Consider the following 16,673-nt stretch of genomic DNA (forward strand, 5'->3'; position numbering starts at 1 on the left):
CCCTTTTTCTTTAAACTATGAAAAAAATATATATTCCTCTATGTAAATAAAATTGTTTTGCTCATAATACAGCAGCAGGTGGTTCCTATAACAACTCCTATTCTCCCCTGCCCAAAATACAAGGAGACACTTGTAGATTTATGTTATCAAAGAAAAGAAAAAAAAAAAAAGCCAAAATAGTAGGTTGGGGTTGGTTTTTTTTTTTATTATTATCTTTGTTTTGTTTTGGTTTTGATCCTTTTCTTTAAAATAACTTTTAAAAAAAGAACAAAACCAAGCCAAAATAAAGAAAACAGATTTTTAATTTCAAAATCTTTGATTCAAGATTAGCAAACGTAAGGTAGAAAAATCTTACCTTGAAAGTTCTTCTAGTTTAGATTTAGCAAATTCAAGGCTTTTTCGCTCAATATGTTCATGTGGTGTGTGAGCCAGAAGTTCATGAAGTGTTATAATGTATCTCGGAATCTTAAAACAAATTAGGTATAAAATCAATAAATCCTTAAAGGAATAATTCCAGTACAGCTTTTTGTTAAGTATTAGCCATTATCTTGGTCAGAAAAGTTTTGCAAGCATAGTCTTTTTTAAATGAGTATCAACAGCTTAATGATTACACGCAGATTCTAAATGTAACTACTGCCAAAAATATTGAACTTTTGGGTGATATAGAGAATGCATATGCCTATGTATGTTTTCAGTTTGAGGAAGCACAAGATCTATGCACTACATTTTAAGGAAAAGATCAGATCAAAGGGAGCCACAAATATGAAACTAAATTTCATTGTTTCATGCTGCTATCCAAGTGCCAGTAGAGAAAACTTTCAAAACTCCCTGGGAGATCAATATATACCTTCCCTCAATTTTAACAGGATAAGTGCATCTAAATTTCTTGTGACTTCGAAAATGCCAGCTGACCTGTTTGTATTTAGAGAAAGTTCACGTTGCACTAATGGACACTGAAGAATATACAATATTTGACTATTAAAGGCCACAGAGTAGCACAAGGATCCTGATCCATTTATTACTTAAAACAGTTTCAGGGCTTTTAGCCATAAACTGCAGTATAACTTGTCTTTATAGAATAAAAGTTATTTAGCAGAAGGGGACATGACTTCTTATTACGCTGAAGTGAAAAGTCATCAGCAATGACATCCTCCATCACATACAAATAGGACCCTCTCTCTCCCTTCTAAGATATCATGATCTTTTTTCAGCTCAACCAAAAAAATCCCCAAACTTTACAATATACAAGCTCAAAGCTAAGAAAATGTATTGTTACAGGTGCTAATAGCCCTTTAGACTAACATGAATAACTAACATGTTAACACAACATCACATGATAACTAACATCACTAACACAAGTGCCAGTGATGCCCCTTTTTTTTTCTTTTTTACGCTACTTAGTTTGTCAGTAACTCAAAAAACTGAGGGGATTCACTATTGTCTTGATAAGTAAAATGTTAGGTTAAACGTAAAAGACATAAAATCATCAGACCAGTGTTTCACACACCTCTTAAACAGCCACAAATAATTAATCCAGGCAGATCAAGACAAAATATGACAAGGATAAATAATGCTTTCAAAACTCTTGCAATATATTTTTCATTTTCTAAAGACCAACTCACTGGAGAACAAAGTGGGAGGAAAATTTCAGAATGTATTCCTAGTAAAAAGCTTGTGGCTGCTCTGACTTGCTATATCAGGTATATTATCCCCATCTCGACTGCTTCATAATCCTGCAGCAGGCAGAAGTCAAGTAATTGTTTCTCACCTTTTTTTCTTTTGGCACTAATCCTCATCCCACATTATGCTTCAACATACATAAGATTCTGAATAGTATGTGAATTTCAATAATCAGATTATTTCTGAATCAGTATAGTTGGAGAAAAGCTCTCTATAGGCAGAGTTTCAGTATAGTAATGAAATAAATGAAAACTAAATTAATTTGCATGAGACTATTTTTAGTTAAGCAAGAAGAATCTTCAATCAATCGTGAAGTCAGTAACACAAAATGAATCAAACAAACATTAAAAACAAATAATCACGAAAAATATACGGAGACTACCTGAAACATGGGGTAAGTAAGGAAAGTTTCCAGCATTCGCCCCTCACAAGCTGGGTTGGCTTCATACTGCTTCAAGAGTTTGTCAAAGTCTCTGTTTTGCTTACAGTTTGCCAGTACTTGTAGACTATATTGATGATTCCGAACAAATTCTTGATATATGTTCAGCATTGGCAGCAGAATGTCAAATAAGTCAGCTAGAAAAAGTCAAGAAATGCTTTTTTTCCCCCAGCTACTCATCTCTTGAAATATATTTTTAAAGAAACTACTATGTTCTACGGAAGTGAATTACTATAATCAGTCCTGTGTCCAATATACTGAGATTTTAGAAGCATTAAACTCAGCTCTTTCATCTGCCAAAACATGGTTGTTCTGATCACATAATAATCAGACAATATCACTGAAAATTCAGGGGCCCATGTCTAATCAATGCTTAGGGCAGAGGCATTCTCATATACAGACTGGAAGACAGTTATTACTGCCCACGTGGGACTCGCACTACACCAGATCGTGTGGTGTCAGTTCTGGAAACATGTTCCATTCAAAAATGACTTTAAACAAGTCCTGTCTTAAAAAAAAAATTTAAAAAACCTACTGTAATTTCAAGAATAAAAATGAAAATTGTACCCCTAGAGAAAATATAGTAACTTACCAAGGATTAAGGTAGGCCAATTAGCTATTCTTGCTTTTAAGCCTTGGTGAAATATCTCATGAAGAAACATGATTGTTTCACTGAAAAATAAGTATTTAAGCAAACAGATAATTCAGGTTTTATTTTCTGATTAATAATTCACAGAAAAACATCTCTTCCTGGTTAGTAGCATGTTTTGCACTTTGCCAGAAAAAAACCAGAAGATAGTTGTTATTATTATGGAAGTGCTTCCTTTTATTGCATTGTTTAAAATTTTTAGTGTAGTACGTGTAAAAAATATATAGTATTTGGTGTAGAAAGGATATTCTAACTGTTTAGTTCTTTTAAAGAAACTCATCTCTTAAATAACATGTTCTATACAGTTCAATGAATAGGTTTTCCAAGAATATCCTTAACAATGCACTCAGCAGTTTAAGTGGACGAGTAAGATGCAGAAACCTTAAGCCAGTGGTAGTCATCTACATTCTTGCTTGCTGCTGTCTCATAACTAGAAGAATATGCTCTATTTCTTAGAAGTTTGGGGTAGACTTGGATGCAATCCCAATCCTGTATCAAATGTTAGATGCCTGCTGGCTTATTTGTACATACTCATTACAATAGTACTTGGATGCTTAATGCAAAGAACAATTCTTTTTCGTAGGATATGAAAAGACAAGTGAGAAGGAAGGAGGCTCCTTAGGCAGGACAACAGAAAATAGAAGATTTGATGTACTCATCCTAAGGGTCTTATCTGGATCATATGAGGCTACTAAGTCCAATTTTGCTCTCTTAAGAGAAAAAGAAACAGAAAAGGTGACAGAAAATTATGAGAACTGCCCCAAGAGGCACACTTTGTCCTTTTCTTCCTCTAGCAGAGAAAGAAATAGAATGTAAGGAGACAAAGAGGTCTAGCTGGTTTCAAACAGCATCACCAACAGCACCTTGCCTTTTACCCCTGGAATCATAGTCTACCTCAGTGACATTACTTACATCAGAGCAAATAAATAAGTGCCAGACCTCACTACTGTGCAGTGAAGCAGAATGGGAAGAAGCAGTCAGAGAACCCCCCCAAAAAGCAAACAAAACCCACCGTACCTGTTGAGGAAAATGCTACTAACATCATCGTGACTGATAGGTGGCTTCTTTGAACTTGCAGCCATTCTTAAGGGCCGCAGAAAGCAATTCACAAGAACATAGAGCTGATGCACATATTCAGATTCAGCCTCGACCATGTTAAAAACTATCTGATTCCTTTTTCTCATACTTTCTGCATGGGGAGAACAAATATAATCTTGGACAATAGTCTTCCATTTTCTCCTACATAGCCAGCCCCGCATAAAGCTCTGGACCTAAAAATGGACCAAACAGAAAAGAAGAATAAGAAAAAACATTACACGACTTAGGATAAGCTCTTCATTGTAGAAATAACCCTCTGAATGAAATTCCTCTGTTTAATAATAAAAAAAAAAGTCTGTTGCCCTTATTGATTTATAATTGCTCCTGAATAATCTTTTTTTAGATTTTTGTTTGTTAATGAATTTCCACAAACACCTGGTCATACTTGTTGCCAGGAAACAGATTGAAAAGATATCACATACATATTAAAGTACCTTTTACAGCAAGGTCAAATGTTGTCTTTGTATATACTCTTCCTATCAGCACAACTCTGCTACGCACTGTGCAGGGTTTTTAACTCCTTTTACCTCCCCTTACACATTTCTCTTATACTCCCAAAAACATTGTGCAAAGCTTCCAGGTAGCACATTTCAAGATAGATTCAATATCATTATTGACATAATCCTAAAATAGCTGTTAAACTAGTTTGCTTTCTCTTCTGAAGAAATACCACTTAGCATGTGTATTTAAAGCTAAATATCAATATACCGCTTAGTATTACACACTAAGGCCAGCCATACTATAATCCAGAAAAGTCAGATTTTTGGCATTCTTAAGAAGTATCTCTATGTCATGGAAAAATCTACTTAAGCATAATATCTATTGAAGTTACAAGGGGATTAAAGATTACAGAAAAGGTCTGTGTCTGGTCACAGAAAATTTCAGTATGTCTTTGCCCTGATCTTGATGTGAAGATCATTTATCTTGAAAGAGAAATGCAAAATCTCACTAGTAGCAGTTTACTCTGAATAAATAACTTTTAAAAAAAGGTCCAATTGTCAAAACAATCAAGATGTAGAATGCAGTGAATTATATACACAATCAGAGCTCTCCTTCTACTAAAAGAGACTGTTCCAGCTTCTGTTACAACGTTTAATCTACGTGAAAAAGAAAATTCACACAAGGGTACCAGCTAAGCGCTGACCCTGACCCAGACTGCATGACTCAGAAAAAGTCAGAAACTAAGTCCACATACCATAAAAGACATTAGGTAATTTACGAGACTGAACACTGTGAGAATAACAGTGACACATACAGGACCACATCTTCAAGCATGAATTCCATTCATGCTCCTGCATTAGGATTTGTGGGAGTCAGCGATGGGCACGGTTCTGGAGGTTGACTATATCCAGCCTTAAACCATATTACCAAAAGCTGCAAGTGTAAATCCTGTACAGATTTGGACAATTCTGTCCCTTTTATTAAAAACATTGGCCATAGTATCTGGGAACAATCACCATCAAACCAACTTGCTGACACCCTAAACCAAGACAGCTCTCTGTGTTTTCCATATTTGTATTCCAGCTACAGGGACAGAATATAAGTCATTCTCTGATGTCTTTATAAGCATTTCTAGAAGAAAGGAGTATAAAGTCACTATACACTTGATTCCCACAGGACATAGCTCATGACTTAATTTCAGTCTTTACAAGCAGTTGAATGCAATGTGCAAGCTTCTTTAAGAAACTGAGTATATACCTCTCAAGTTAAAATGAACACTTAAGTAACAAATACATCAGGGGATAAATGTGGCACTGAAACATAGGAAGCTGATGTAACTTAAGACATTTAAGTAGGGGCAGGGCAAAAGGAATCTGGTGATTTGACTATACTTAATGAAAATAAATGAAGACAAAAGTAGACAGACTAAAGTCCAGAAGTATACCTCCCATCCCACGTTTCTCCTCTCAAGCACAGAGGACTGCATGCTTACCTTTTTAATTTTTTTAATATCAGGATCATCATCTTCCTGGTTGCCTTGATAAGGTCGCATTCTTTCTTTTGTTTTATTGAGAGCTATAATCTGGCAAAAAGAAACATTCATTAAATACTTTCTCAAGTTAATGAAACTTTCAGTTACAGAACTAACAGATAAATATTTTCCCCTTCTTCAAGCCTGCCAAAGCTGCACAGAATGAGAAGCACATATTTGGTCACAGGGACATGAACACAGTTCTCTGAAAACCAGCAAGGCTCTTGATCCAGATGAAGGAAGGATGAGAAGAGAGCTGGTTCCCCTCTCAAAACCTAGTGTGCCTTTCAGACTTTATCAGCTCAGGTCTGCAACGAAATTTTTAATATTCAGTGAAATAGAGCAGTTTGAAATAGTTCTGAATACTGTCACAACCAGAGACAATGTGTTGAGGATCAAACTTACCGTGTGAAGACAGGTAGGAAATAATGCAGTCATTGGCACCCATACTGCAAAGCAATGTGTCATCTTAAAGTCTATGACAAAGAAGTAATCCAATCTGTTTAACAGTCCCCAATATTTCTAAGAAAAATATTTAGCTAAGGATTCATTGCGGGACTACTACATATTAGCCTTACTGGGTTCCGTTAATTCCACAAATATTACAGAGATATTGAGTATTATTGCAATGCACAAGTAAAATTTTATAATTGATGGCTCTGGCACATACCTCAGATTTAAGTCTTTCAATTTCTGTGTCTTGATCTTCAAGCTGATGTCGAAGCTGATTGGCTGCAATCTTTTCAGTCTCTACAATCTGGACAAGATGAATGTACTTCTGCATTAACACCTCCCTTTCAATGAGAATATCTGAATAACTAAAAGGGAAAACATTAATGTTAGTAAAAATAGCCAAATATTGTCTTCCATATCCCCTTATGAGATACTGACAGAATAAATACTGCACCAATGACAAAAAACCTGCAAAACTGTGTTTGGTTGGTTTAATATATAATGAATAGCTTGATCATAAATCATCCAAACTTATAGTGTTCAGTATCCTTTTCAGACACAGGCGCTAGCAGTACTCAGTTTCCCAGTATCGAGAGCAAGATAATTGCATTCATCTTTTTATGAGCTTCTAATTCTCAGGCTAAACCCAAGATTTCTATTAATTCAATTTCTTTTATTTATTTTAAGGAATGCTTTTTCCCAACTTTTGGAAGGACTTAGGGGGAGCATCTGTCACTTCATCAGACCTATTTCTAATTCTCTCCACCTGTCAGATCTCTTTATTGAAGAATTTCCATCATAACATCATTTTAGTTTGCTAACATCTTGTGTTGGGTTTGCGTGGCAAGGTTTTGGTAGTGGGGGGGGCTACAGGGGTGGCTTCTGTGAGAAGCTGCTAGAAGCTTCCCCTGTGTCTGACAGAGCCAATGCCAGCCGGCTACAAGACGGACCCACTGCTGGCCAAGGCCAAGCCCATCAGCGCCTCTGTGATAACATATTTAAGAAAGACAAAAACAGTTAGAGAGAGCTTTTGCAGCCGGAGAGAGGAGTGAGAAGATGTAAGAACATCTGCAGACACCAAGGTCAGTGCAGAAGGAGGGGAAGAGGTGCTCCAGGCACCGGAGCAGAGATCCCCCTGCAGCCCATGGAGAAGACCATGGTGGGGCAGGCTGTCCCCCTGCAGCCCATGGAGGAAGGATGAGGGGGTGTAGAGATTCCACCTGCAGCCCGTGGAGGACCCCACGCCGGAGCAGGTGGAGGCACCTGAAGAAGGCTGTGACCCCATGGGAAGCCCGCGCTGGAGCAGGCTCCTGGCAGGCCCTGTGGCCCCGTGGAGAGAGGAGCCCACACTGGAGCAGGTTTGCTGGCAGGACTTGTGACCCCATGGGGGACCCATGCTGGAGCAGTCTGCTCCTGAAGGACTGCAGCCCGTGGGAGGGACCCACTCTGGAGCAGTTGGTGAAGGACCGTAGCCCGTGGGAAGGACTCACATTGGAGAAAGTCGTGAATGACTGTCTCCCATGAGAGGGACCCCACGCTGGAGCAGGGGAACCATGAAAGGAGTCCTCCCCCTGAGGATGAAGAAGCGGCAGAAACAACGTGTGGTGAACTGACTGTAACCCCCATTCCCCGTCCCCCTGTGCCACTGGGCGGGGAGGAGGTTGAAGCTGGGAGTGAAGTTGAGCCCGGGAAGATGGGAGGGGTGGGGGGAGGTGTTTTAAGATTTGGTTTTATTTCTCATTCCTCTACTCTGTTTTCCTTAGTAATAAATAAGATGAATTCCCTCTCTAAGTTCGGTCTGTTTTGCTCATGATGATAATTAGTGAGTGATCTCTCCCCGTCCTTATCTTGACCCACAAGCTTTTTGTTATACTTTTTCTCCCCTGTCTAGTGAATGAGGGCAGTGATAGAGCGGCTCTGGTGGGCACCTAGCCCCCAGCCAGGGTCAACTCACCACACATCTATTTTATTGTTTAGGTCAGTTTGAGATTATTCAGTAAATAAATGTACTTATTCTAATTAGTAAGAGGAACTAAGGTATCAGTCTTTCTTTTAGCTCTTTGGTGACAAACTGCCTTTGATTTCTGTTTTCCTGAAGAATTACAGTATCCCTAGTGCAGTAAGATGTTACCATCAGAGCAGTGATGAGCATCATACTGGAAGTACTGTTCCAAGTTCAGGTAAAGGAGAAATCAGTTTCTTCCTACGCAATGTTTTCTTCAGATTATTCTTTCATGTGATTCAGTCTCTCTACATAGATAATTTAAATGTGCAGACAACACACAGTCCTGCGACGCGCTTGTTTGCTGGCCTTGATTCAGCAAAATCTACAGACACATACAGCCTCTTTACCTAGATTTCAGGAAGCTTGTATCTCTGAGAGTTATATAATTTTACAAGATAAAGACCAAACTGCACAAAACATGGCAGAACAAAGCCCCAGATCTTTGACAAGGGATGTCTTGCTATTTTATGATCTATCATTGAAAATGCTGAATATCGTATCTTTTTCCACTGTCAAGTTAGCACAGGATTTGACAGAAGGAATTTTTTGATTGCATATCTTTTTCCTTTTAAATTTATTTCTACTTGTTACAGCACTCATAAAAAAAATGAAAATTTGCTATTAAATACTGTGAGGTTTTAAAAAACATAATAATGTGTATCCTCTCCAGTTAATCTTTTTTTGTATGTATTTACTACCCTTTCAATCAGTGTTAGTGCAGTTATATAATTGAGGGGGCCAATATTGAGTACAGCTATTAAATTCAGCACCTAACCTTGAAAGCAAGCTTAGATTTAAAATAATTAGAATGAGTTCCCATACCTATCATAAAGCAAAAGTTTTTCCTCCTTGAATAGATTATAAAAAGAATAAGAAGTGAATTTAATTCTATTGCAGTTATTGTTATATTTTAACTATTGTAACAGTAAACAATAAATGGCCAAAAAAAAAAAAATCAGGGCATCTCTTCCAACAAGTAAAACAACATACATATTAAAAAAATCTGTCATGAAGCTATATTCATGTTCATCCATGTTTCCCCAGGGCTCAGTACGGGGGCCAGTTCTCTTTAGTATCTTCATCAGCGATCGGGATGAGGGGATTGAGTGCGCCCTCAGTAAGTTTGCAGACAACACCAAGTCGGGCAGGAGTGTTGATCTGCTTAAGGGCAGGAAGGCTCTACACAGGGGTCTGGACAGGCTGGATCCATGGGCCAAGGCCAACTGTACGAGGTTCAACGAGGCCCAGTGCCGGGTCCTGCACTTGGGTCACAACAACCCCAGGCAACGCTACAGGCTTGGGGCAGAATGGCTGGAAAGCTGCCTGGCTGAAAAGGACCTGGGGGTGTTGGTCGACAGCTGGCTGAACATGAGCCAGCAGTGTGCCCAGGTGGCCAAGAAGGCCAACAGCATCCTGGCTCGTATCAGAAATAGTGTGGCCAGCAGGACTAGGGCAGTGATCATCCCCCTGTACTCGGGGCACTGGTGAGGCCGCATCTCGAGCACTGTGTTCAGTTTTGGGCCCCTCACTACAAGAAAGACATTGAGGTGCTGGAGCACGTCCAGAGAAGGGCAACGAAGCTGGTGAAGGGTCTAGAGCACAAGTCTAGAGATGCACAAGATGAGGAGCGGCTGAGGGAACTGGGGTTGTTCAGCCTGGAGAAAAGGAGGCTGAGGGGAGACCTTCTCGCTCTCTGCAAGTACCTGAAAGGAGGGTGTAGCCAGGTGGGGGTCGGTCTCTTCTCCCAAGTAGCAAGTGACAGAACAAGAGGAAATGGCCTCAAGTTGTGCCAGGGGAGGTTTAGGTTGGATATTAGGCAAAAATTCTTCACTGAAAGGGTTATCAATCACTGGACCAGGCTGCCCAGGGAAGTGGTGGCATCACCATCCCTGGAGGTATTTAAAGACATGTAGATGTGATGCTTAGGGACATGGTTTAGAGGTGGACTTGGCAGTGCTAGGTTAACGACTGGACTCGATGATCTTAAAGGTCTTTTCCAACCTAAATGATTCTATGCTTCTATATATCTTCACTGTGCAATAAATGGTAGTGAAGTATGATATTCAGTTCTTTAAAATTGTTCAATAATAATATTTTTTGTTTTGCAAGAATCCTGCTTTTTCAGAAACCATAGTACTTAATCTCTTTGCACCCTAAAAGGCATTTGCACATGATAAAAAGGGTCTGAGTTAGAAATACAGTTAGCAGTAGTTGTTTTACAATGATGAGAGATATGATGAAGATAAAAATATATGTAACATATGTAAGAAAATGCATTCCTTAGTGCCTGCAGCACTACCTTGATTTACATTTCATATGAAGAATAGTCTTTTCTACCTAAAACCAGATCCAGATAGGTTACAAGACCTTTTCTTCTATTTATTCTTTTCAAAATTTTCTTAAACTTTTGCTACCAAATGTTTCCAATACGGAATTTGACAGATTTGACTTTGCTTTTATTCAAGACTGCGGAAAACAGTAGGACACAGAATCACAAAGGGTGAATAGCAACTGCAGTCAGAGCTGATGTAAGACTCAAGATATTAGATACGATGTTTTTCTACCACTTTTTTAAATCTTTATTTTCCTCCTTTAGAGGAAGAAACTTTATCTAAATTTTTCAGCTTCTTTAAATGCATTAAGCTAGACTTCCACAGACTTGCTTTACTAGGGAACAAGTATGCTATGGAAGATTGACAAGTTTTTGTTCTTTTGAGATGTACTTAGAGTATTTTGCCTAGTTAGAGGCTTTGGCTGTCTAAAATGTCAGTCTCAGCCTGGAAACCAAACAACATTTCCTTCACTCCCATAATTAGCAGTATGAAGAAGAGATAATTAGAAAAGCCTATATACACCTCCAGTAACTTAGAATAGGCTATCCATTCTCCTTCTCAAAACTGCTACTTGCTCTGGGAAAGGAAAATCATAGGATTTTCAAATAAACTTCACATACTTCCAACAGCCCTTTTCATCCATCTCTCTGTATGTATGAGTTAAAGATCATCATGTCTAAAGTGATAACCTGTATATCCAGCATAATGTCAGAAGCCTTCCAAGAGGGCAGAGTTTCAATACCGACTTGATTATACGCACGTACAAAATCCTTTGTTAAAGAAAAATGTACCAAATGTTCAAATGTCAAAGGAAGATGAAAAAGTCATAAAACAACTTGTACGCAGCCAGCCTAGATCCAGTTCTCTGGCTTGGATATTGTGTAATAGAAAGAAGCAACTGCTGCCAACCACAGATTTTTATGACTTGGTATTAACATTTTATTGAGAGAAGCAATTCTATAAATTTATAATAATAGGTAGTAAGACTCAAAGACAGAGCATCCTTAAAGCTGAGGCTATACTTATCTCCTAATATCATCTGCAGAGACAGGACTCAAAACAGGTATTTCAAGAACCTTAAGTTCTGATTGACCACTACCTACAGGACAGGAAGAAATGAACAAAGTCCTGAGAAAAATGATGGATCATTTAGGCCCCCATGACAGTTGCCATGCTCAGAAAGTGTAGGAAAACTGGAGAAAGTTTAACCAGTGCCTCATTATTAGGGTCTCCTTGTTGTGGCAGTGGACTAAGATAAAGGCTCCATTAGTGCTACCAGCAAATATAGTTGATTTTTGTACTGAATTCAGACCAGAGTTATGGTTCATTGGATCACTCTATGCTAATTGTACTAAAGCTGCTCAGGAAGCTGAAAGAACCACGCATCAGACCTGGCCAGAACTATTTATGATCATATCAAATCACCCTTTTGAAATGCAAAATGCACAACCGAATCAACTCTTTATGAAAACCCGGCAATACGGCTCTAGAAGGCAAAGGAAATTGCCTGCATCTGCCCATACTAACCACCTTCAAGCAGCTACAGGTCTCCTTAACAGAGAAGTAATAGCCTCTAGACAGGTTTTAAAGTCTAATAGCACATTAACAGTCACACTAGGGATGGAAACACTAAAAGTCGCAACAGAACTTACACAATCCATCTGTATGACTAACCAAGGTGACTTGAGAGACCACCTGTACACAAGCATCATTAGCCTTTAATGAAATCCTGTATGATATGGGATATCAAAGGACACCTATGGCTGTGAGTGTTAAAGGGCTGAGGCTTATCAGAAGAGACAAAATTAAGATGGGCTTTCAGACCCACATGAACAACTGTTTAGAAAGGCTGTAGATGAGGGATCTGCTGATTTCCAGTCAAGCAGGTGGGAAACGGCACTTGGACTGGTGAATAACTAAAGCAACTGGGACTGGAGGGTGGGTGGGTGTAGGACGGTGTGATACATGGGGGAGTATGAGAAATCTACACCCCAAATGATTTTTACTACAAAATCCTTTTAATTGATACAGGGAAATACAAACTGGAATAGAGAGTCTGTCAGAAGGGTGGCCCCAACAACCACAGGAGGTTTCGTGCACCCAAACTGTGTCAGTTGGGGAAGGGCTTACTATAGGAGCATGGGTTCAGGGAGGAGGAAGGGTACCCTCTTGGGTGAGAACGAGACAATCCTGAAAACACACCTCATTAGTCAATGTTGCTCATCAGACTCACAACTCATACTAAAACCAGTTGTTCCAATTGTCTTGGCACTCCTTTATCCAGGAAAATCTGACCTGATCAGCACAGTCCATCCCGTCTTCTCTTCAAACTCTGTTTCTAACTACATTCCTGCGTGAGGGGACTTCATATATGAATCCATGGAGCTCTAAGTGCCAGCTACTGGAGTTGGGACCCAGGGCGCCATAGGTCCCTTGTGTGTCTGCAGTGCCCGTAACTCACTGGAAAGGCAGCAGTGTACACATATTGTCTGGGTGTGTATATCAGTGTGTGAGTACCAGCCACTGTCAAGCCTGACTAGCTGGTGAGTAAGATTAGTTGCTGGGAAGCCAGGTGTTGAAGATGCAGTAAGTCTAGGTTGGATCATCAGAGACTCTGTGATTTGGCTACTAGAGGGCACAAGCGATCTAACTGAGCTACTGGGAAGACTGTGAGATGGGGTGGTTGACTGAGAAACTCATTTGCATACGCCTGTCTGTGCCTGTGACAGCTGGAGATGAGAACATCCAAGGGCTAGTTACCAGCAAGGCAGTTACAGGAGTAATTAAGCCCACAGTGTTAGGGTCTTTGCATGTGCTCATGCATGCAGGGTTAGGGGGACCCCTGCACCAATTAATGGGGGATCCACAGTGCATATGTGTGTGTGTGGTGTGGGTGTGTGAGGTAAATGGAAGTACATGGGGTCCAGGGCCAGTTACTTGGTAGACTGTCTTAGACCGGTTACTGGAGGATCCACAGTGTGCTGGGAACGGGGGGATGCATGCGTATCTGTGTGATGAGGACTGCGTACCAGCAACTGGAGAGGGTCTGTGGGCACTAGAGGCTTGTACTTCCAGGTGCCAGCAACTGAGGAGAAAGAGGATCCAGGAACGGCTCCTGGACAGACTGCATTGCTAGGCTATTTACTGGGGGGATCCATATTGTATATATGTATTGTATGTACTTTTCCACTACCATGCCTTCATCCTGATCAGTCAGACAGAGGAACAGGATGAGGCTGCTGGTGTTGTCTGCGCCCATGTGAGTGCTGAATGTTGTTGTCTGTGCCAATCTGTGCGGCCAGCTGTGTCTGTATGTACATATGTGTGTTCATTTGCATTGGGATTACAGGCCCAGGCTCACTTCTGGTTCAACCTGGGTACAGGGAGCAGCGTCAGCCTCACTTCTATCAAGCTACTAGCTCTGGCAACCCCTACCTCTTTGTTCTGTGGAGCTAGCTAGACATTATTTGGAAGGCAGATATGAGATTGCTTTGCCCATGTTTTAAGCATTATTCAGATTCTCTCTGCCTCATTCTTAACCAACTGGAAACTACAAAATTGTGGTTATTATAGCACCAAGTTTCAGTTAATACAGTTTCTCCAACAGTAAGGCATCAGTAGCAAGGCATTTGCTCCAAGCTTCCAGGCAGCTCTGAGCTACCATACTGAGCTTACAACTGCCTGCAAAATACTATGTGAAATGCACCCTGCATTAGCAAGTGAAGTGTGCCAACAAATCTGAGAGCAAGCCTTTTTTTTTTTTTAATTGCTGGCTGGAGGGCAGTAGTTCCTCATACGCTTCAAACAGCGACCCAGCTGAAAGAAGCACTCCCACTCTCCCCCCTGAATAGCACTCGTGCTCTACCACATCCCACTCGTGCACTTCCCTCTCCCTTGTGCAGTGAACACAGGTGTGTTGTGTGGATGTGCAGTGAACAGACACAGAGGAATGAGACAGATTAAAACGAAGCTGGCAAAAAATAAACAAAACATAATTCCTTTTAGTGTAAATCAGCTTCCCAATTAAGTTCACACTTGTGCCTGCATGACAGAAGGGTTGGTAAAGGTGTGGGAATGAATGGCTGAGTTATGGGAATTACAGCTGCTTCCTTCAGCAGCAATGTGGGTTTATACAGGACTAAAGCATACATGAAACTACAGCCTGAAGCACTTAATCTAAGACTTTCCAATAAGCTAAAGTAGAAAAGGCTGAGAAATTGGATGAGTATTGCATCCCTTAAAAAAAAAAAAAAGATCATAAAAGTTTTTGAGTTAAATGCAAAAAAAAAAAATTTAAAATCATAGAAGAATTTGTGAGAGAGTGTGAAAAGTCAGTGTATCGAGGGTGAAACAGATTATTTCATAAGATACCACATTCCATGGTACGTGGAACAAGGAACGAGGAACAAAGGCCAAAAAAGGACTTCCACATGCAGTCACTGATGGAGGAAATAGGGTTTGCCAGAAATAAATCCTCCAGCCCAGAAATCTAACTCAGAAGATACAAACCTTACTCTGTCACCCTGGATATTACTGAGAACTCAAACCACTGAGAATTCAAATAAAATGGAAAGAGATGAAAAGATGGTATGCATGTGGAGTTCATAATGGACTCCCATTAAAATATACTCAATTGCACCTCCCATTGCAAGCTTACAAGCCAAACAATCTCTCACAGATGAGGAAAGGGCACTACAGACAGGAACATAAGCAATGCAGCATCTAGCTACAGCATGCCTGTCAGCTTTCCAAGAGTGTGCACTGTACCCCTGAAATGATAAGCAGTGGCATCCCACCCACAGTGAAATCTTCCAAGAAACAATTGACAATGCCACAGCAGAAAATCCCTTCATTATGAATTTGCATTCAAATAAAATACCTGTTTATTCAGAGTGGGACATGGAGTGCAGTGAGATTGTATGTGCTATTTTTTCAACAGTTTGTTTATAACTTTCAAAATAAATACAACATGAAAGATATTTTGACAGCTGCAAACATGTATTTGGCAAAAAGTCATGAGAAGAATCCAAAATTAGATTTTTGTATATGTTAATCTAAGAAAAAAAACAAGAAAAAAAAGGGAAAAGGGAAAAAAATCCCAACTACTTTGTTTCAGCTAAAACATGGACTACCATAGCTACTCACGAGGATGAGACCATCCAGAAAGCAATCAAATATTTCCATTTCACGAATGCCAACATATTCACACAGAACAGGATGTTCCCAGGCCTGTTTTCACTTTAAGGGTAGGGGGATAACGTTCTCAATACCTCCCAGAATTTTTACCTAAGACACCTGAGATATTACAAAAAGTATCTTCAAAGGGTGACATAAAATGTCATTTAGCAATTCAAAACAAAAATCTGCAAGAAGGGTCAGAAATGTCTTAGGCTAGCCTCAAATGAACAGTGACACTGAAGAAGTTGCCAAAGCTTGTCCCATTTGTCAAAAATACAGACAAACTCAAGGAAAAACATATAAATCATGACACATGCAAAATTTAATCCCTGAAGCAAATCTGTTTTACTTTGTTTAATGAAATTGGCAAGAAAAATCTTATGGAATAGTCTAAAACTATTATTTTCACTTCTTTATTATGTATCTTTGGTAAAAGACCCAATTATGCAACTCCAAGGTTTTTTGCTAGATACAATGTAAAGCAAATAAAAGCAGTTTCCACTGAAGCAGAAAAGCATCAGAACAATTAGGTAACCACAGTAGTGTACAACCCTGTATGTTTAGCAACTAAATTTCAGAAATTTTTTTTGTCACTTGTTGATACTTTGTTCAAGAAAAGCCATGTGCAAGTCCCTGGAAAACCTCCTCAAGAAATTTAGAGACCTATGCAGAGAAGTAGATTAAGAAAATCCCCCAAATTACATAGGGCCCTGAGAATATCCATCACAGTGGTCTCCACAGTTTGATATTATTAGTACTGTCACTTCAGACAGGCACAAATAAGGGGGAAAAAGTTAAATAACAAAAGGGACGGAGATAAAAAGAGTGATCTTGCTTACAACAACAGAGACCCAGTCATCTTCTGA

General features: G+C 39.6%; 1 protein-coding gene across 4 annotated transcripts in view; it reads right to left on the reverse strand.

The window, feature by feature from the left end:
- RASGRF2 (Ras protein specific guanine nucleotide releasing factor 2) overlaps positions 1-16,673 on the reverse strand; it is a 133,662-nt gene that overhangs the window by 76,390 nt on the left and 40,599 nt on the right. For 3 of the 4 annotated variants that reach the window (XM_075740233.1, XM_075740230.1, XM_075740231.1), the window contains exons 3-8: positions 6,509-6,656; positions 5,800-5,889; positions 3,786-4,039; positions 2,712-2,791; positions 2,063-2,256; positions 356-465 (exon numbers count right to left, since the gene is read on the reverse strand). In XM_075740233.1, coding sequence (XP_075596348.1) covers positions 356-465; positions 2,063-2,256; positions 2,712-2,791; positions 3,786-4,039; positions 5,800-5,889; positions 6,509-6,622 — 842 coding nt within the window. In that variant the 5' untranslated portion in view covers positions 6,623-6,656. The remainder of the gene's footprint in view (positions 1-355; positions 466-2,062; positions 2,257-2,711; positions 2,792-3,785; positions 4,040-5,799; positions 5,890-6,508; positions 6,657-16,673) is intronic. The other variant, XM_075740232.1, reaches the window with a different exon arrangement.

The sequence above is a fragment of the Balearica regulorum genome, chromosome Z, assembly GCF_011004875.1.
Source record: "Balearica regulorum gibbericeps isolate bBalReg1 chromosome Z, bBalReg1.pri, whole genome shotgun sequence".
Classification (NCBI taxonomy): Eukaryota; Metazoa; Chordata; class Aves; order Gruiformes; family Gruidae; genus Balearica; species Balearica regulorum.